This window comes from Taudactylus pleione, unplaced genomic scaffold, assembly GCF_031769625.1.
Source record: "Taudactylus pleione unplaced genomic scaffold, aTauple2 ptg000535l, whole genome shotgun sequence".
Lineage (NCBI taxonomy): Eukaryota > Metazoa > Chordata > Amphibia > Anura > Myobatrachidae > Taudactylus > Taudactylus pleione.
Genome location: NW_028284937.1, coordinates 4703774 through 4725025, shown reverse-complemented (window position 1 = coordinate 4725025; position 21252 = coordinate 4703774). Strand labels below are relative to the sequence as shown.

At 43.1% G+C, this 21252-nt stretch overlaps 1 protein-coding gene across 1 annotated transcript in view; it reads left to right on the top strand.

Annotated features, from left to right (window-relative positions):
* Positions 1–20450: 20450 nt before the first annotated feature.
* Positions 20451–21252, top strand: part of SLC17A7 (solute carrier family 17 member 7) — a 141696-nt gene continuing 140894 nt past the window's right edge. The window contains exon 1 of the mRNA XM_088450985.1: positions 20451–21163. Coding sequence (XP_088307111.1) covers positions 21102–21163 — 62 coding nt within the window. The 5' untranslated portion in view covers positions 20451–21101. The remainder of the gene's footprint in view (positions 21164–21252) is intronic.

Below are 21252 nucleotides of genomic sequence, written 5' to 3'. Positions count from 1 at the left end.
ACCTCTATTGTATTCTTTTATATATATATATATATATATATATATATATATATATATTATATGTATTTCACTTTTTTATTTTTATTCTTTATATGCAGCCAACGGCTGCTCTTAACACCACTTTTCCTATTAGAGCGGTGCCTTGGGGTGGTTTATCTGGGCTAGTTTGGGGGTGTCCTGCGCTCTGGATTTGAGCCCTAGTATGTTAGGGACCTGCCCGACAAGAGGTTACCCGGATATTGTGGGCAGGCCCATAACCTTGGCCAAGATTATGCCAAAAAACCTCTATTGTATTTACTGAAAAATGTATTTATTTATATATAATCAGTTAATTTGGAGTTGTGCACCTGCATTTCTTCTTTGTGTATATATCAATGGTCTCCACAGGTAGCACCTCCAATTATATATATATGTCCAGAGTGTGCAGTCTGAGATCCATTTTCTTTGTAAACATTTTAAAAGATCCACAGGTGGATCTAATTATCTCACTTGTGATTCTGTGAGGAGACATGGAAAACATGCACTGTTTGGGGTCCTGAGCACCGAGTTTGAGAACCTGTGGTCTAGCTCACGGATATTTTTTTTTCTTCATGTGTTTGAACTGAAAACATAATTTCCAGTATAGATCAACAGATTTGGCTGCAGAATGAATATGTGACTCTTGATGACCTTAAACTTTTATCTGTCTCTTTCTCTCCTTTTATCAATAAAAAAAAAAAAACCCGGATCGACCAGCGGAATGAGAGAATACTGCTGAGAATCCTGCTCTGCTTCAACTGTAAAGATCATTGAGACTGCCCTAAAATGTTCCCAGCGCCTCCTTTTTTTTAATGAGAACTGTAGAGTATGGGCATTGAAATAATCATGTTTAATGTTTAATTGTATGAGATCCTGCATGCAATATATAAAATATGTAATTATGTATCACGAATGATTAGTTATGCATAGCATACATATTTACATCTTCTGAGAATTGTAACTGTAATTACCGCAGGTAAGTCAAAGCTAGGGAATAAGATTAAGGGTTTGGAAATTAAGTACCAGAGTTTATATTATTTTATTTTCTCAAGTTCCTGTAAAACTACATGTATCAAAAACACTAAATATAAAAAATGATTAAATTTCTTCAGAAATCCGAATACACCTGAATTTTGTGAATCCGGATAGGTCTGAGTCGCGGTTCTAATCTCCTGAGGAGATCTGGATAAATCTGAGTCGCGGTTCTGATCTTCCAGCGGTTCAGAAATTGGATTTTAAATCCGAATTTTGGGTTTTGGATTGCAAAAATTACATGATTTTAGCTGTTTTTAAAAACTTTGTCATTTTTGTTTAAAACCAGATCCAAGACCAAAACACTTGAGGGTGGTTTTTGCAAAACCAAAACACAAAGATGAATCCAGATTCAAAACTATTGGGGTCAGCGCACATCTCTAATATATACCAACTATTACTATAAAGCCTGACAGTTCTTTACTGTTCCTGTGGTAAAGTATCACTGCGTAAATATATGCAAAATTAATAAAATTTTAGTTTGTGACTACATTTTAAGATTTAAAGTTATTTTTATTATAGGATAACTGCAAACAGAACTAAAAAAATAAGTTTAGTTTGGAACTTCAGGAGTAAAGACACTAAGGGGCCCATTTATCATGCTATATTTGTGGCTATATAACGGGTGTTTTCGGGGGTTAACCACAAATATTAAGTTTCCCCCGCATGTATGAAGGAGGGACCACAGCAGGTATCACCGATATTGGCCCCCGCATCTGACGCCATCTGAAGATGGCATTATCCGTTGTAGTCTACGGGCTACACCGCTAATAATTAGCTGGCGGAGGGTTCCTCCGGAATCTCCCTGGCAATGGCACCCGTGCATGTGCAGTCAGCGGGACTGCGAATGTGCAGCAGCCCCAGCATCTCTCCGGGCACGTCGCAGGGACGGGCTCCTTTCGGAGCCCGTGGCACTGCATGTGCCGGATGATACATCCACACGCTATGATCACATATTGCAATGCGATCATGGACGGTAATGTCATGCCCAGATCTCTGTGCAACTGCGATCATTAATAAATGGGGGCCCTACCTAGATAATTCCTTTACTGGCTCTGCAGTAAGAAGAAGGGGCTGCAATTACAGGCGCTAGCGTGATAGCGGAAACAAAGATAACAAGAATATTCTTACCTTATTAGATGGTGACTACTTTATGAGGGATAGCTCATCAGAAACAAAATATATTCTTGTATCAGAGCGTTGGATAAGAGTTAGGATATGGATATGCAGTGAAGGGCGATTAGACTTCAAATGGTCACATAGGAGAAAACAATGCAATAAAGTGTATTATCTTAGTTACTACAGAATTTATTAGAAGCAGGAAAATCATACACAGATCAATAAAATCATACAAGAAATGGAATATGGGATCCTATATCACTTGGGATTCAATCCATACCAGAATCCGGTGGAAAACAGACAAGATATAAGTCAGGAGGCCCCAGAGCCTCCATGGAGCTGAAACCACTTGCCATCCTAGTGGGTTAGAAATTCCAAGGTGACAGGATCAAGGAGCTGAAGTTCAGTAAACTCAGATGCATTTCGATCTCCTTTGAGTTCTTTACCGGGCTGTTGCTCTGCAATGTTCACAATGTATTTAACAACCCAGCTGCACTATTCTGCAATATGTTATAGAAGTGGTTAATCACACAGGTCAAAACCCAATATATCTCCTATTAGAAATTTCACAATTATCTGTGTAACGAAGGTGCTACCATCTACATGTACATTTTACAAGGACATAAGGGAAATATCTAGTACCAAGGTGCACTTATCAGAGAAAATAATCAATTTAAAACATAACTTTTATTATATTATTAAAATAATAAAACATCAATTTATTCTTTTGAAAGCAAAATATAAAAAATAAAAAGAGTGAAGAAAAAATACAATCTGTTTTTTTCTTTACTCTTTTTTTAATATTTCTCTTTAAAAGACTTTACTTGGGGATTTATTTTATTACTATTATAAAAAAAGTTATGTTTCAAAATGATTCTTTTCCCTGATAAGTGCACCTTGAAAATACATCATTCCATGTTGTCCTATTCTGCAGTATATATAGCTGCCCATCAACTAGACGATTAGGTTAGATAGCAGGGCTCTCATTGCAAGATTGTCAGTGAGATTGTCAGTGAGTTACAACCCCCCAAAAAAAAAATCACACAGAGAGACAATAAGAGTTTCACAAGCAGAATCAGAGCTTATATGACAAAAAATATTTGCACTTTAGGAAATAGCAACAGGCACTACAATTGTAAGTTTCAGCAGACATAGATTAAGAATAGTCAGAATAGAGACTCATGACAGTGATGTTAGGTGCTCCTAATTTTTCAACAGTCCTCCGAATCCGAACCTATATTCTGGTCTCCCAATTTTCTCCTCCAGTCTCCCAAATTCATAATACTGGGAAGCAGAGGGTCAACATTCCCTCCAACTGCTGCCTCTTCTGCTGTGTTGTAAAGCAGCCATACTCAACAAATACATTCCGAGGAATGATGAAGGAAAAATGGAACTGAAATATTATAGACCTGGAACTTTGGAACTCAGTAAAACTGCCGGTTCTAGTGCAAAACTCATCCTGAGGTAACTTGTGATTTTATTCATCTCTAAGGGAGGCACAGTTGCAGAGTGTTTAGTATTGCTACCTCACAACATTGGGACCATATGTTCCATTCTAACCATATCACTATTTTCGTATAATTTCTTAGAATTATTATATTCTCCCTATGTTTGCATGGGTTTCCAATCCACCAGGTGCTCCTATTTCCTCCCACAAAACAAAAAGGTTAATTTTAGTGTAATATCCACTTTGGAAGGGACTGAGGGGAATTAGTAAACATGCTCTGTAAAGTACTACTTATTATGTTGGCATTGTCTAGAGATAAAGTTGGCATTGTAAAGTGGGCATTAATATGCACTGTGTTTTGTATGGTGGTCAGTAACTAGAAGGGTCTGTGTATTGTACATCTGTCACTACTATATAATTCTCTCCATATTGAAGATCGGTGACAATAAAACGCTTAATCACAGCATTAGAATGCTCTCTGTATTGAATAATGGTCACAAGAATTATCTCTGCATTGTATATCAGCCACTAAAGCACTATCTGTATTGTATATAAAGAATGGTATCGAAATACCGGCGGATCAAATCCTGACTGCGGAAGCCTGACAGGAGGAGATCCCGATGAGGGAAGATAAGTACCCTAACCCTTCTCTCTCCCCCCTAACCCTCCCTTAGTGGTGTCTAACCCTAATCTCCTCATGTGGGTGCCTAACCCTAACATTCCCCCGGTTGTACCTAACCCTAACCCCCCTCCTGGCACCCTAAACCTAAGTCTCCTGGGGGGCTCCTAACCCTAACCTCCCCCTGGTGGTGCCTTTTCCTGACCCCCTCTCTGCAGCCTAAACCTAACCTCCCTTCCCCGGGGACAAAAGAACACTTACCCGGCAGTGAACATTCGGGATTCCGATGGTTTGGGATCCTGATCTCATTCAGGATATTGGCATCGGGATTCCAGTGTCGGTATATCGACGGCCAGCATCCCGTCCCGGTCCACCGGTAATGTCATTGCATTCTGTATATAAGTCACTTTAATGTACTCTACTGAATAGTGGTCAGCAGAATAATTTGTAGTCCAACAACTGCACACACAGATGCATCCTGGACATACAGTATGTTAACTGAGTTTCCCAGCATACCCAATCTAAATCTGATGGGAAGCTTTTTTATACTGAATAAAATGCATCATTCTTTATCAATTCAAGAGATGTTACATGGACATTGATGAACCTACTGTATACATGGCTTCATTGGACACATGGTTTTGTTACTGGTTGGCTTTGCCCATTAACCGAAGGGAGTGGAGAGTTCAGAAAGAAAATAGTCAAAAGGGTGGATTGTTGGGTGAGGTGATGGATGTTGTGACTTTGGGGTAGAAGAGACTGATGGTGGATTGGGGAATGCAGGAGGAAGTGGAAGGTGCATGCAGGATCTGACATATGGCTATATCTTTCAATGTTGTTGACTTTGTCCTTGAAGTAGGTGAAAAAGCCATGGGCTATAGATGAAGAAGGGTGAGGTGGTTAAAGGAGGAAGCAAGTCTAAGGTGGTAAAAAGACACGGTGGGATAGAAGACTGGATCAATATTAAATAAATGAAGTAAGTTTGCTCAGCAATTGAAAGGACAGTATTATAAGAATGCATAACATTATTGAGAATGATATCTGTGTTGATGTGAGGTTTCCTCCAGTTGTGCTTAACTAAGTGTAGGAATCATCTCTGCCATAGTTGAGTTTGGATTGCCAGACTGGTAATTATGGCTGGAGCTGCTTTATCAAGGACTGAGTTTGTGGGAGATGAGAGGCGATTTATTAAAGATGAGATGTGGATTTTGATGACAGCAGTTAGTTGTCACTGTCTGGATGTAGATGCAGATGGGGACAATAGGCAAAATGAGTCTCTAAGGAGCATCTGGCCAAAAGATTGTGATGGCTGAGGTGGAGAAGATGTAGAGGGAGTAGAAGCAGGAAAAAACAAGGGCCAGGTTATGGTCATCACAGTGTGTGGGAAATTAATTCCACCGAGAGGGACCAAAAGAGAAAGTAAGCAAAATATGTTTGTGGTGACAGACAGTTCGGCTACCAATGTGAATGGTGAAATAACATAGGAGGAGAATGGGAATGGCAAAGTATAGAAAATACGTGAGCCAGAGTAGGATGCCTACACCACTAGCTGGCATGTCTCCGGATCTGGGAGTGTGCAGAGGCATAAGACGCTATTGGTCTTCTCTTTAAGAAGAGACTATTACTGCAAAACTGAGAGCAAGTCTGAGATTCATTAAATCTGTTACGAGTTGCTAGTCGCCCTTACACCAGTTTTGTGTGTGCACTCCACAGGCAGCCTTCTCTATGTACCACATCAGCCATTTGCTTTGGCCTATTTTGTAGAATAGTAAAAATGTAAATGTTTCTTACACAATGAGGTACTTTGTAGTATATAAAGTCATGGCCAAAAGTTTTGAAAATTACACAAGTATTGGTTTTCACAACGTTTGCTGCTTCGGTGTTTTTAAATCTTTTTGTCAGATATTACTATGGTATACTGAAGTAAAATTACAAGCATTTCATAAGTGTCAAAGGCTTTTATTGACAATTACATTAAGTTTATGCAAAGAGTCAATATTTGCAGTGTTGACCCTTCTTTTTCAAGACCTCTGCAATTCGCCCTGGCATGCTGTCAATCAACTTCTATACCACATACTGACTGATGACCGCCCATTCTTGCCTAATCAATGCTTGGAGTTTGTCAGAATTTGTGGGTTTTTGTTTGTCTACCCGGCTCTTGAGTATTGACCACAAGTTCTCAATGGGATTAAGGTCTGGGGCGTTTCCTGGCCATGGACTCAAAATTTAAATGTTTTTTTCCCCAAGCCACTTAGTTATCACTTTAGCCTTATGCCAAGGTGCTCCATCATGCTGGAAAAAGCTTTGTTCGTCACCAAACTGTTCTTGGATGGTTGGGAGAAGTTGCTCTTAGAGGATGTTTTGGTATCATTCTTTATTCATGGCTGTATTCTTAGGCAAAATTGTAAATGATCCCACTCCCTTGGCTGAGAAGCAACCCCACACATGAATGGTCTCAGGATGCTTTACTGTTGGCAGTCTGGATGCCGATGCTTACAATACCGGCGCCAGAATCCCGGCACCAGCATCCTGACCGCCGGGATACCGAATGTAAGTAATGAGGTTGGGGGGAGGGTTAGGGTTAGGTTTAGGGATAGGCACTAAGGGGGGAGGGTTAGGTTTAGGGTGCAGGAAGGGGAGGTTAGGTTTAGGCACTAGGGTGGGAGGTTAGGTTCAGGCACCAGGAGGGGAGGGTTAGGGTAGGGAGAGGGGTAGGGTTAGCATACTGACCACCTAGTGTTGGTATGTTAACCCTGTCGGGATCCAGGCGTCGGGATTCTGATGACCTGGATCCCGATTGTCGGGATTACATACCGGTTCCATATATATATATATATATATATATATATATGTATATATATTATAATGGCACAGTCGTGCTCTTATATTAAGGCTGAATCGAAAAAAAAGGAAAATCTCCATAGAGAATTCTGGAAGGGGGGCATGGTGTTTAAAGGGCTACACCTCAAAAGCTATAGGAGGTACCAAGCTGAAATATGGCAAGGTCGGATAGAATAGTCGCTTGGTGCTGCTTGCCAAATTTCAGTGAAAAAACATAAAACATTAGGATTTGGGAGTTATCTAAAGTTCCAACTGTTAGATTTTTCTGACTCAATTAGGACCACTTTTCTGCTATTCTCTATGGGGGATTTTTGGGAAGGCATAGCTCAGGGTAGGGGGTGAATTTAGACTCAGGGTTTGTTTTATTAGGTAGCTATTGTTCCAGGGTAGGCCCTTTTGGGGTACAGGTAATTGAGAAAGTTACAGTTTTAAAACTAATACCTCACAATTGCGCCATTATAGAGATAGGAAGATTCAATTTGTTGCGCAGCCTCCGTAGGAGCCTCCAGCAGGTGTACTCACTGTGGCTTCACTTGGGTGCAGCAAGATGGCTGTAATCTGCGGGCTGTAGCAGGGGCCAGGACCAAGGAGAAGGAAGCCGGCATTTGCTGTGGCCGGAACCCTGGGGGAGGTAGCGGGCGTTAGTGGCGGCTGAGACACGGGGGAGAAAGCAGGCGGTGGTGGCGGCCGTTAGCAGCCTAGGCGGGGCATGCAATGGACCTGGGGATGGTAACCAGCGGCAGCAGCAGATGCAGGCTCGTGAAGCCTGCATCTGTGAATAAAATTTTTTTATATGTAGAAAAAAAAAAAGGCGTGCCCCTTCCCCCAAAAGAGCAACCAGCCCTGGGCTTTTATTGACCCAGTGCTGGTTGTGCAAAATACGGAGGACAAATGACGTAGGGGTACCCCGTATTAAGCACAACCAGCACCAGGCTAATCAGAACCAGTCCTGGTTGCCAGAATACAGGGGACAAACAATCGTAGGGGGTCCCCTGTATTCAGCGCAACCATCACTGGGCTCTGATCTAGTCCTGGTTCTGGAAATACAGGGGGAAAAAGTGAGTAGGGTTCCCCAGTATTTTCCAGAACCAGCACCGGACTTTTTCTAGCAGGGTGTTGATGCCACAGCCAGGGGAGCCCTTTCACCGGACCCCCCAGCCGAAGCATCAACCGTGACCACTAGTCAGCCCAGGCAGGGGATCCCTGAGGAGCTGGGGATATGTAATGTACTTGGCTTGCGTATCTCGTTGTTTTGTTTTGCCAAGCCCGGGGATTGCCTACTTTGGACCGAAGAGGACTGATCCACACATAGCAGATGGTGAGTCTGGATATTTTTTCACAGGTACCCTATGGATAATCTACTGGGGAAGGGGAAAGATGGCTACAGGGATATATAGGTGAATATGTGTACATGTGTGAGTGCATGTATGTTTAATAAACTTTTACTTTTCACGGTGTGTGTGTCCTGTGTTTATTTAAATATTTATTTTGCTGTAGAACTACAGGTACCAGCAGACCCACAGTGCCCCGCATGCTGGTACTTGTGGTTCTCCAAGTACCAGCATGAGGGGGAAGGGAGGCTTGCTGGGAACTGTAGTTCCACAGCAAAATACAATATTATACTTCTATTTTTTCACCCCACATTACACTTTCAACCGGGCACCCACTTCCCCATCAGCCTAGGCCTGGGGTGCCCTGGAGAGGGGGACCCCTTTATTGGGGGGGTCTCCAACTCCCCAGGGATCCCTGGACTGGGCTGACTAGCGGTCTGGGTTGATGCATTGGCTGGGGGAGCCAGGGCAAGGTCTCCCCTGGCTGTGGCATCAGCCCCCTGCTAGAAACAGTCCAGTGCTGGTTCTGGAATACAGGGGAACCGTACTCATTTTTTCCCCTGTATTTCCAGGACCGGCTCACAGTCCAGTTCTGGCTGCGCTGAATACAGGAGATCCCTACATCATATTTTGGCAATCAGGACTGGATCTGAGTTGCCTGGTGCTGGTTGTGCTTAATACGGGGGACCCCTATGTTGTTTGTCCTCTGTATTTTCAGAACCAGGACCGGCGGTGAAAAGCCCAAGGCTGGTTGTGTTTGGGGGGGGTGATGTCCCTTTTAAAAAAAAAAAATAATTTTACACATATTCAAATTTTAACACAGATGCATAGATGGATCTCACTGATTTGTGCATGCATCTGTGTCTTATTTTCTCAGATGCATGCCAAGCACTCCTGTGCACTGCTGCCACTGTCCGCATGCTGCTGCCCCGCACTCCTGCAGCCCACTTCCGTAGCCGTCTCTCCCTGCGCATACCCAAAACACATCCTGTCTGCCCAGAGCCGGCCCTAGCATATTTGGTGCCCTATGCAAAATTTTGTCTGGTGCCCCCTAGCAGATAATCCCACCACCAATCTTGGTGTTTATACGCGGACGCCAACAATAACACATAGTGGTAAATTTACTAAAGTGAGTTTTAGAAGTGATGTTGCCCATAGCAACCAGTCAGATTCTACTTAACATATAACTCGCACCTTCTAGAAGATAATAGCTGGAATCTGATTGGTTGCTATGGGCAACATCACTTTTAAAACTCACGTCTAAAAACAGTCACTGTAGTAAATTTACTCCATAGAGAGATGTATCTATATCCAACTGATCCTTTATCCAGGCATGTCAATCAGGTCAAAAAATGATGAGCAGAGTACACTGTTACAACATGGGCGGGTATCCAATTGGGATGCAATCGGGAAGCCGACTGACATTATACCGACAGCCAGCTTCCCACTGTCATATCCCGGCGAGGGTGAAATGCCCGGCGTCTAGATGTAGACGTCGCTCATTTCACCGACGCCGGGAGACCAGGGATGCCTGGCGCCGCGAGCGGACAGCCGCGGGAGGATAAGGTTAGGTTTAGCGCACCCGGGGGGGACAGAGTTAGGCACCCCCCGGGAGGGTTAGGGTTAGGCTAGGGGGAGGGAGGGTTAGAGTTAGGCACCCCCCGGGGGGACTTAGGTTTAGGCAGCGGGGAAGGGGGGGTTAGGGTTAGGCACTTGGGGGGGAGGTTAGGGTTAGGCACCCCTAAGGAGGGTTAGGGGGGTTAGGTCAGGTTAGTCATTACTTACCTTACGACGATCGGGATTTCCAGCGCTGTCGGGATGCCACTGCCGGGATCTGTTCCAGTGTCGGGCTGCTGCTGCCAGGAATTGAACCGCCGACCATGCGGCCGGCGGTATTTCCGATTCCATCCAATTAGCTCCGAAAAATTTTTGGATGCAAAAAAACCTGCATTTTTTCGCCGATTTTCGGGTCTATTTCGACAATTTTTTTTCGTGGTATCCAATTAAACCCCGTTTTTTTACATCCGACAATTTTCTTTTTCTCACAAAAACACATGGGATCCGTGAAAATTCGCAGACCTATGTATTTTCACTGCCGCGATCGGGAGGAAAACCGCTTCTTGTCATGGATTTGATTTTGCCTGCTTGAGATAGGCGAAACAAAATCCCCGATAAGTGCCGGCATCGGGGCTAAGTGGATAGCTGTGCCGCGATCAATTAGCGCTGCTAACTGGATACCCCCATAGTCTTTTCACATCAGCAACTAATGCAGCATCTAACACATTGCCTCCCCAGGCTCCAATAAATAGTAAAGAGTAGAGGTGCATACACACACAACGATTTTTTGAACGATTATCGATAACGATATCGTTTATCGTTCAGTCGTTGAAAAAATCGTTCACTTTCTGAGGTAAAACAATGAATGATTACCGTTCATGCGCGTTCAAGTTTGTAGTTTGTAGTTCAGTCAGACTGACCAACTCAACGATTTTCAGTAAGGGAATAAGCTAAAATCGTTTGTAGTTAAAAAAAAACGTTCATTACATTTAGTAAATGAACGATTTTAGTAAACGATTTTCGTTCATTTTTTCAAGGGAAAAATGAATGAAAATCGTTTACTAAAATCGTTAAATCGTTGTGTGTGTATGCAGCTCTACATATGGGAATCAATTAAGTAACTAACCCCCTCAAAGCAGTGGGTCCTATTGCCACTCTACCTACATGTTGTTACAGCGTCGGGAGACGCATCACACACACTACTGTCCATGCTTTCAGGTTCCTCTGCGGTCATCTTGCGCATGTGTGATGACATCACCAGGAAGAGCCCGGTATGCGTGTCACCTTGGAAACACACTATTTTGGAGCCCCCCGCTGTGGTAAACCAAGGGCGGTGTTAAGACCTACCAGCACTGTTGTTAATGGGGGGGGGGGGACTATTGTATGTGGTTTATATATCCATATATGTTCAAACACACAAGTCATATATAGCACTATTAGGGAGCCCACAGAAAGCACACAAAGCCACGGATATCAGCTAACCCCCATGACACAGTAATGAAGTATATGAAAAAATGGAGTATTATTAAAACTTAAAGCCTTATACATAAACATACCAGAAACAGAAGATAATCAGATTAGGCAGATATAATGAGATAATGTAGACAATTTCATTTGCATAATATAAACACATGCCCTCACTACCTTTAATATGGGAGTAAACTAACTACACCAGCACAAAAGTGCATGAGAGAGAGGTCCTTTCCCCAGCTCCTCTCATAGTCAGACTCAGCAGCACGGGCCAGCACTGAGTCCTCTCTGTCCAGTGTGTGCCCGCCCCGTCGCCCCTCTCCTCCTGTCTCCCAGCTTAATCAAGGTAACTTACCTAGAGTGAGACTCACTGCCTTCTTTCTTGATAGCGCTGCAGATGCCTTGTCCGATAGGCGCTCGGTGGCGACGGCAGCAAATCTGTAGGCGGAGGCAGAGCCACGAGTAGTCACGGCTCTGCTCCGCAAAGTCCCATGGGAGGAGTGACCGTGTCTGGGCATGCTCAGCATGCCCTACGGCGGCCATCTTTCTTGTCTCCTCCTGTAGCCAGAATGAGCTTCTAGGCAGAAGCTCATTCTGACATGGCTACAGTAGTGTCACGGCCCCAGCCCCCTGACTGGCTGTCTGACCGCTGCACTGCCCGATCGGAGCTGAGCTCTGATCGCGGTGGCAGCAGGAGGTGGGGGAGCTCTGTGTGTGCCGACCTTCCTCCACCTGCGCTAATGTACCATTTTATTGCCCTTCTCCCATGCTGGTGGCTTGGTTTGCTCCTCCAAACCCTGATAGTTAATACATTTTAAAAAAGCAATGAAATTCCATAGACAAAAAACTTTATGATTTCACATGTCCCATTAAGGCTTCTTAGACATGATCTGAAATTTCACAAAACCGACTGAATTTCTGCCACTCAAACTTCAAAAAGCAATGAAATTACAATCATTAAGGCTGACACCTTAATGGACGTGTTCCTTGCGTAATACAGATATGGTATGTCATGACACCATGTGGTTAATTGCAGATTCAGCATTCTCACAGAGTGAGATTACTGTCACTCACAAAATGGTGGAGCTGCTAATTCACAGAATTGTGTGCTCATTGGAATACACACATGCAGTCTATGCAACTCAGTAACCAGCAAAGGAACAGAAGGCATCCAATGGCATTACCATGCCCCCTCGCTTGACTGCTTCCCTGGGGCTTGGCTCAGTTCTTGGCAGCCCAGAGCCCAGCCAATGAAAAGGAATGTTGTTGTTTTTTCCTGCCCAATTTAGCAGTTGTAAAGGGTTAGACCAGCAGTGCAGCACATATATTACCTGAATAAGAAATGCATTGGGTCCTTTCTCCTGGAGTCTTTAAATTGAATCGGTATGTAGCTGCCGGGTGTATTGCTGGCGCACTAAATACCGATGCTGGAAGCCCGCACCATTGGGATCCCGACTGGGGCTGGTAAGTACCCTAACCCTCCCTTCTCCCCCCCCAACCCTAACCCTCCCTTTGTGGTGTCTGACCCTAACTTCCCCCCAGTGGTGCCTAACCCTAACCTCCCCCCGGTGATGCCTAACCTTAACCCTAAACCTAACCCTACCGGGGGGGGTGCCTAACCCTAACCTCCATCCAGTGGCACCCATCCCTAACTCTCCTTCGTCTAGCCTGACAATAATACTCCCCAGGGGGTGCCTAACCCTGAGTCCCCCCAGGGGTGCTTAAAACGAACCCTCCCCCCCAGCAGCTAACAGCATACGCTTACCTTTGTTCGGGATGCCTGGCCCTGGGATTTCGTCATCTGGCTAAAGATATGCATCGGCATTTAGATGGCTATATTTACTACAGAATTGGGCTTCCAGCATTGGGATTCCAACGTCCGGACGCCGGTAAATAAACTGCATTCCCTTTAAAGATGCAGTGCCACCTAGCAAGACAATAAAGAATTCAGAACTGCTAAGTTACATTTTGAAACTATCTTAAAATGTTTTTGAAGAGGGATGTGAGCATGAGGGCTATTATTTGCCTTCCCTGTTTGTTTTTAAACTGATTCTGCAAAAGGTGCCCTGGAAAACAATTACAGGGAGATTAATTCCCTGATCTAGGGATGTGAAAGTGCTGTACTACCACTTTTTACTAGGCAGTGCAGCTTTAGGGTAAGATATTGCACTGCATGGTAATAAATGCCAATGAAGTAGTCAGATGAATACTAATATAAAATAAATATTTATTTAACATGTATCCAAATAAAGTAAAAATACAGAGAGCATCCTAATGGTCACATACAATACAGAGAGCTTCTGGGAGTCTACCATAAATTATAGAGTATCCTAGTGACTTCCATACGATACAAAAAGCATCCTAGCAACCCCCATACAATACACTGAGCATCCTGGTGGCTAATTGAGTAGTTTAGTGACTCCCACATAATAGTTTAGTGACTCCCACATAATATTATCCATAAAGATGGAGACAGGAATTATTATTATTATTATTATTATTATTATTATTATTATTATTATACAAATTAAGGCTGTTCCAACAAAAAGGCAGAGTTTGGAGATATGGCAGTGTGGCACCCAATTATTTGTCTACATGAAGTCCTGGACTGCACATAATCATGTTTGAAGTAATAGAGACAATTATCTCTCCTATCACAGCATCATTCTTCTCCTGGTATATGTTTAGGATGCCGGCGGCCGCAATACCGACCGCCGGCTTCCCGACTCCTCAATCCCGGCTAGGGTTAAATGACAGGCATCTAAAATCTAGATGCCTGTCATTACCCCTACGCCGGGAGACCGGCACCCAGCATCCCGATCGAAGGGATGCCGGGTGCCGTGAGCAGACAGCCGCGAGGGGGGAGGGTTAGGTTTAGGGCTCCCGGGGGGGACAGGGTTAGGCACCCCCACGGGAAGGTTAGGGATAGGCTAGGTGAAGGGGAGGGTTAGGGTTAGGCACCCCCGGGGGGAAGTTAGGGTTAGGCACCCCCCTGGGGGACTTAGGTTTAGGCAGCTGGGAAGGGGGATCTCCTCTTGCTGAGATTTGATTTAAGGCATTAAGCAATGGTTTTTCCCCTCACTTCTACATCCCTTTTTCAGGGACTTAGGGCCTGATTCAGAGCCGGATGCTATTTGCGCTCGCTCGTTCAGAAAAAGGGGCTGGCTATTTAAATTGAGCGCTCGCTCTTTGCGGTCTGTTGACGCCTCTATGCCTGGGCGAGCGAACGAAATTTACTGAAACACCTTCCTCAGTAGCAGTGTTCCCTTAGACTGAAATGATGGCTTTTTTATACCCCTAATGGGATGTAAATGGTATCAGTTTAGTCTAGCTGCGGCTCTTCAAGTTCTTACTTCCAGCGCTGTCTCTGAGTGCAGGGGATGGAGAAGGCCAGATGGGAGAACACCGCTACTGGGGAAGGTGTGGGTTATTCCACATCGAAACGCGTTTAGCTGTTTCCTTTATCGTTCATCCCAGTGGGAATTCATCTGACTCTATTCCGGACCGGCGACTTTGCTTATCCAGCCAAATCCATACCTTGGAACCACACCCAATATCACCTGGTGGAATTACAATAAGGACGTGATGCTCCATTGGAGGCTGGTAAATACAATTACAGCTGGACATTAATCCGGATTGAGAACTGATATATGTCTATTTCAACATTTCACTTTATTTCCGTGACTTTTGAAGGAATACTCCATTAATTGATTATTTCAACCAAGCCGTATTTATATTTTTTTACCATACCTATATCTCTGTTTGCCTATGGAATATTCATTGCATTGAGTTTATTGTTATGTGAATTACTTGTACACAATATATACATATATTGATATTCACTCTAATAATTCTTAGCGCGGTTCTACCATTTTAGGTGGCCAGATCTCCCTGCCTGTGAAATGGGCATTTCCAGGCGGCAACTGTATAACTACTGTATCTGGAACAGATCCGTAACATGAGAGTGTTGTAGATATACAGTATAGTCCAAATTCTGTACTAGTTTCAGGCGTTTGGATGGAGCTGGGATGCCTGTTTCAGTGTATCTCTTGCATCTTGCATGGAGCTAGTGTAAGTGCTGATGCTAATGATGGTGGCTGCAGATAGAAAAACACTTAATGCCGTGCAGATACTCGCCTAGGCATCACGCAGTAAGTCTATCTGCCACCGCAGTCTGTACTTTCGCCCGACTTAGAATCAGGCCTATTAACCATTTAACTGGCAATTTTATTTTTTCAAATTGTGTGGGGTTTTTTTTATGATTGAAATGGGTTAAGAACATCTATTTAAAACTTATCCAACACAATTTTATTTTTATTTTTGTTAAAATAATTTATTTTTATTTATTTTTTTATTTAAAAAAAACATGAACATTGATTTTAAGTCTTCGATATATCGGACGATCGATGTTTGGAACATTGCTGCCAGGTATACACAGCTGAGGAGAGGTGAATTTACATTTCCCCCAGCGGCTGTTCCTCTCTGCAGCCACCACCAGGTGGGGGGTCCTGCTGTGCTTACCGATCAGCATTGATCGGCAGCACAGCAGACACTGGAGGAGGGTGCAGGGATGCAGAGGGGCCAGGATTGGCGGATGCTGGAATATTATCTTCCGGGCAGCTGCCCAATGTGTGTTTCTTACAGGTTGCATCGTTTGTGACTATGTCAGTTAACGCACTGCCTTGTGTGGTCGCAAACGTTGTGACCACGCCAGGCAAGTGGTTAATCACAAACTCCCACATAGATGTATCCCATTATGTCAGTGCGTTCCTGTTAAAGACTCATGGCTAGCTGTACAGACTCCCAGCTACTGATCCTAGAACCTGGTGAGGAAACACTCATGTAAGCTGCACAGGGCCCCATCTACTGTGCCTAAAACCTGGTGAAGAAACACTCATGGTTAGCTGCACAGAACTACAGCTACTGAGCCTAGAACCTGGTGAGGAAACACTCATGATTAGCTACACAGAACTACAGCTACTGAGCCTAGAACCTGGTGAGGAAACACTCATGGTTAGCTACACAGAACTACAGCTACTGAGCCTAGAACCAGGTGAGGAAACACTCACGGTTAGATGCACAGAACTACAGTTACTGAGCCTAGAACCTGGTGAGGAAACACTCAGCATTCAACACTTGTAAAAAACAATGTCCATCAAATAGGTGGACAATTTTCCATGTGTTTGGGGAATGAAGACGTCTCTTAAAATAGCCATGATGATGGAAAGGTATTATCTTACCACATGCTGGCCAGACATAGACATTAATTGTATGGCTTGTTCTTAAATAGAACCCCAAGTAATTTTCTAGATACAACTTAAACCGGTAGTTAACTTAGTAATGTGTAATATTCAAACAAGTGTAGGGTGATATCCCAAATCAGAAGCCAATTGTCAGCAACAACTGATGTTCCCGATTCGACGGAAGTACTTTTCCCATCAAATTGCAGGTATTTGATGGTTGACACCCATAAGATGAAGCTTTTATATGCCCATGGGATGGCTAGATGCTTCTGTGCAGCTGTGGACCTCAAAAGTGGGGTTCGCAGCTCTGCTAATGTGTGCATGTGTGAAGCTCTGAATGCTACTGCACATGTGCACAGTAAAACCGTCAATGGACGTCGAATTCAGGGGCGTATTTATAACGAGTATAGGGTGTGGGAGCCCACACAGCGCACCCTGCACCCATATTCTTAATACTTACCACTCTGGAGTTCCACGTTGGTGCTAGTGTCAGCGCAGTATGGAAAATACTGGGAAAATGGCTGCCATGCTATTTTCCCGATGACCAGTGCATGCACTGTAGACTCTGGGTACAGACTAATGCCCAGACTCTACTGCTGTGCCGCCGGAAAGAGAGGAGGGGTCCCTGGATGGAGACTGCACATGGGCCCCTTCCTCTCTTGAAACGACCCTGGTCGAAAGCCTTACAATGAATGAATGCAGGGCTTCCGTTGTTCATCTCTAGTTTGAAGTTGGAGTCGGAGGCTGTCTTGCTGTAAAGTCCTTGTGGTTTCTGCACAGGGACCCTCCTCTATTCTCACTCAGGGTAAGAGTGGAAGAATTAAGGCAGCACCCAGTTGAGTCTGGGCCGAGCTACTCCCCAGAACTCACCCTCGCCCTCAGCTGTGACTTCATCTATTGCCTCAGCACAACTTCATGTTTATGCTAATGCCACGGCCGATGGTTTTCCTACTGAGAAGCCAACTGGCTGCGGCGCTAATTGACCACTGTGCAAATTAAGACACACCATTGGTTGCACGATCAGAGATTCACCAGCACTATGGAGGCTCAGAATCTCTGTCTGAACTTGGCTGCTAGGATCAGTGTATCTGCATCTTTAGACACAGTCGCTGACCCCCACCCACATGTTACCTCCCTGGAACACCCACTGAAATCCCTAGCTCTTACATTCACATTCATTCTGCAGCTCCAGACAGTAACCATCGGGATGCATACCTCATACCTCAAGGGTGTATGTTCCATTACCATCTGGCACACGGTAATCCTGGCATGCCCAATCACTCCAGGCTGCATCTAGTATACAAATAACCTGTTTAACCCTGTGTCTAAAGCCACCTGTATTCTACCTGGTTAATAAACCTGAAACATGGTTTAGTTGCCGACTGTGTGGAATAGCCGCAACTTACACAGCCCGTACACAACCAGGCACTCCAGTACTCCTAGGGCTTAAAGTACTGCTGGGCCAATTCTGCTAACTCTGCCAATATATCTGATGTGCATGAGCATTTCCTCTTGAAGGTGGAACTCAATAGTTCATACATTCCAAAAGTGAAAGCATCATCACTATTATTGCACTTAGGCAGCTCTATAATTAACTTTCTGCCATTATACCAATTATTTGTCAATCATCATATATTTTCATAATATGCCATTCTTCAACAATAAGAGTCTTTTAAGGCCCCTTGCTATTTACCAAAGTCGATAACCATATTACCCCAGCATATGACCATATACAGTAAGATACAAGGCTTCACACTAAGTTATTTTATGCAGGACACTTAGCTCCTACCCTTAGTATTGTAATCCCTTTGGTAGGAAATATAATGTTCCATGACGGTATGCATTATTTCTCTCCTGGCCCCTGGTTCTCCTGTGAAATATTGGCCTGAATTTGGTAATTTATGAAGTAACTGCATTTAAATTACAAATCTTTTCTGCTTTTACAACATAGAAATTATCACAATAACTAAATATCCATGGTACTTCCAATTAAACTCCACTTGGATGGTCTCCAGGAATTGGCAATTTAATTTGTGAATATCTTTCTCTTTTTGTCAGTGATCCATCTGATCAACAGTAACGTGTAGCTGGCAAATCTCATTATGCACACTTGGCAGTGTTAACACACAATGAACAGGAGCATGTGCGCTCAAAATCTGGATGACTTCTTTAATGGCTCCTAATTAAATTGGGATAGATATTCTGTCAATGTACCATCCTAAAATTGCATTATTTGTCTTTAATGCACAGGGCTGTAATTCTGATCTTGCACATGTCTGAGCCATCATGAAACACAATGGATGAGTTGCATCTTAAATTGGTGTGTTGAATATTAACCAAATTGTACCATAAATAAACTGTAGAACTCAGTTCTTCAAATATATTAAGACTTATTAAATTAAAGTGTTTGGGACACGTACATTATCTCATTTGAATTCTCTGGCTACCTCTATGATTTTAAACTTATTTATTGCAAGTAATAAGGAATTAGTAATAATGATTAATGGAGATTCTGCAAGTAAACAGTGTTCAATTAACGTAGGATAATGTATCCTCTGGTAGATAGATAGATAGATAGATAGATAGATAGATAGATAGATAGATAGATAGATAGATAGAGGGTCTTAAGGTGCACCAACAATTATTTAATAATGGTTCAATAGCACCTTAGTTGTCTTGTTAGGTCTTTCAGTGTTTTTTTAGTTGCTGAAAACTTTTAACTTTTTATAATAAAAAACAATTATGAATCAAGTATACAGAAACTGATTACTGCATTTTTTGGCTGAACTCTGGTATGAGGGTCTCGTTATGGAAACAATAAGAACCTAATCCTCCATCTTCAGCAACTAAAAGAACACTGAAAGACCTAACAAGACAACTAAGGTATTATTGAACCATTATTAATGAACTGTGTTGGCGCACCTTAAGATGCCCAATTCATAGAATTATTTGGTCCTAGGCTAGCAAAGGACTAACCTTGGGGTAGCAGTCTATACGAAAAAGAGTTGTATTGAATGTAATAAATGTTATTGATTATTTATGTTACAAACAAATGATTTTAGCACATTGTAGGTACCGCATTGTATATATGTACTGTATATATATGACACTAAATAGAAAAAGGTTTAATCAGCATATCATATCAGTCATGCTATGGACAAGCATTGCCCTTTAACAACTAGAGTGCCATACTCTTTTCTTACACATGTATATACATTTACATATATATATATATATATATATATATATATATATTTACATATATTCTGTACATTGTTATTGCTAACTTACTTTACAATATGTGGTTTGGAATATGATGCAGACTCTTCAGATGCTCAGAAAGAAACATAATCACATTACACCTCAATTAAAATGAATTGATGCTGTTTTATCATTTGCCTGTTAATTTTTCATTTCAAAGGTTTCCTAGGCTCTCCCTCAGCTCCCTTCCTCTTGTGCCCTTATTACTATATTACTTATCTTGCAATCAGTAGCTAAATAGTTAAACACTATCCAGTGTTTTTCTATCATATTATAAATTCCTGAACTGCACAGCCCAAACTCCCCCCCCCAAATCACACACCAACCTGTACCCATCCCCCTCACTAAGTACCTTTACAGATTATTATAAGCAATGTCTCCTGCTTCTAACTCACCCCCTCCCTATCTCTCCTCATCCCCCTCCCGCAGTAGAAATCAACTGGGACTAAGAGGAAAGCGTCTTCTAATCCAGCTCCAAATATAGCAATTTGTGTGGAGTTGTGTGTGGTGCTGAAGGTTGGGAGGGAGAGGTGGGGGTGAAGCAGCCACAACGCATCACAGGGCAAGGGACTCATCCTCTTTGCACTTAGCTGTGCTAAGTGTATCGCTTCGAACTAGAAGGCTATGGCAGATTTATCATCATGGCATACAGGGAGTTGTAGACTGAACGCCTGAAGTTGGAGCCCAGCACAGGCACTTGGGTCCGGAAGAAGTAACGCTGTCCTTGGTGCTGAAACCCTTCCATCCTTGTGGCTGCATAGTAGCTGTGTCATAAACCTCCCCTGACTTCACTATAACTCTGACTATAAAGGTTTTTTTTCCCCACTCTCGTTCATGGCCGTCCCACGCAAGAAAGAAGGATATTTATTGGATATTATAGTGAATAGCACAGCCTGAGCTCCCCATCACTCATATGGTTCCCCTCATTACTACATAAGCCGATGCCTACCTATGTCTGTGCGCTTGTGTCTCCCCAGGCCTTAGCCATAGACTATATATGTATTACTTGTTTTAAGCATTTTCTGCATTTATCAGGATTGAGTCAAAAATCGTAATTCATCTCCCACCGCTCTTTATTACCGGCCTTAGAACTCGTAATGAGAACTTTTTCTTAATAGCACACAGATTTGATAACTGGACTTTTCCAGGTTAAAGGGATCGCAATGGAGTTTAAAAAAGAGGAATTCAAGAAACTAGCTGGAAATACCTTAGGACATCTGCACAGGTATTTATATGTACCATTATTTCTCTGTAATTATATATGTATTTTAATAATCACAAAAATGTATTTTCAAGGTGGTTTGAACCGATTAT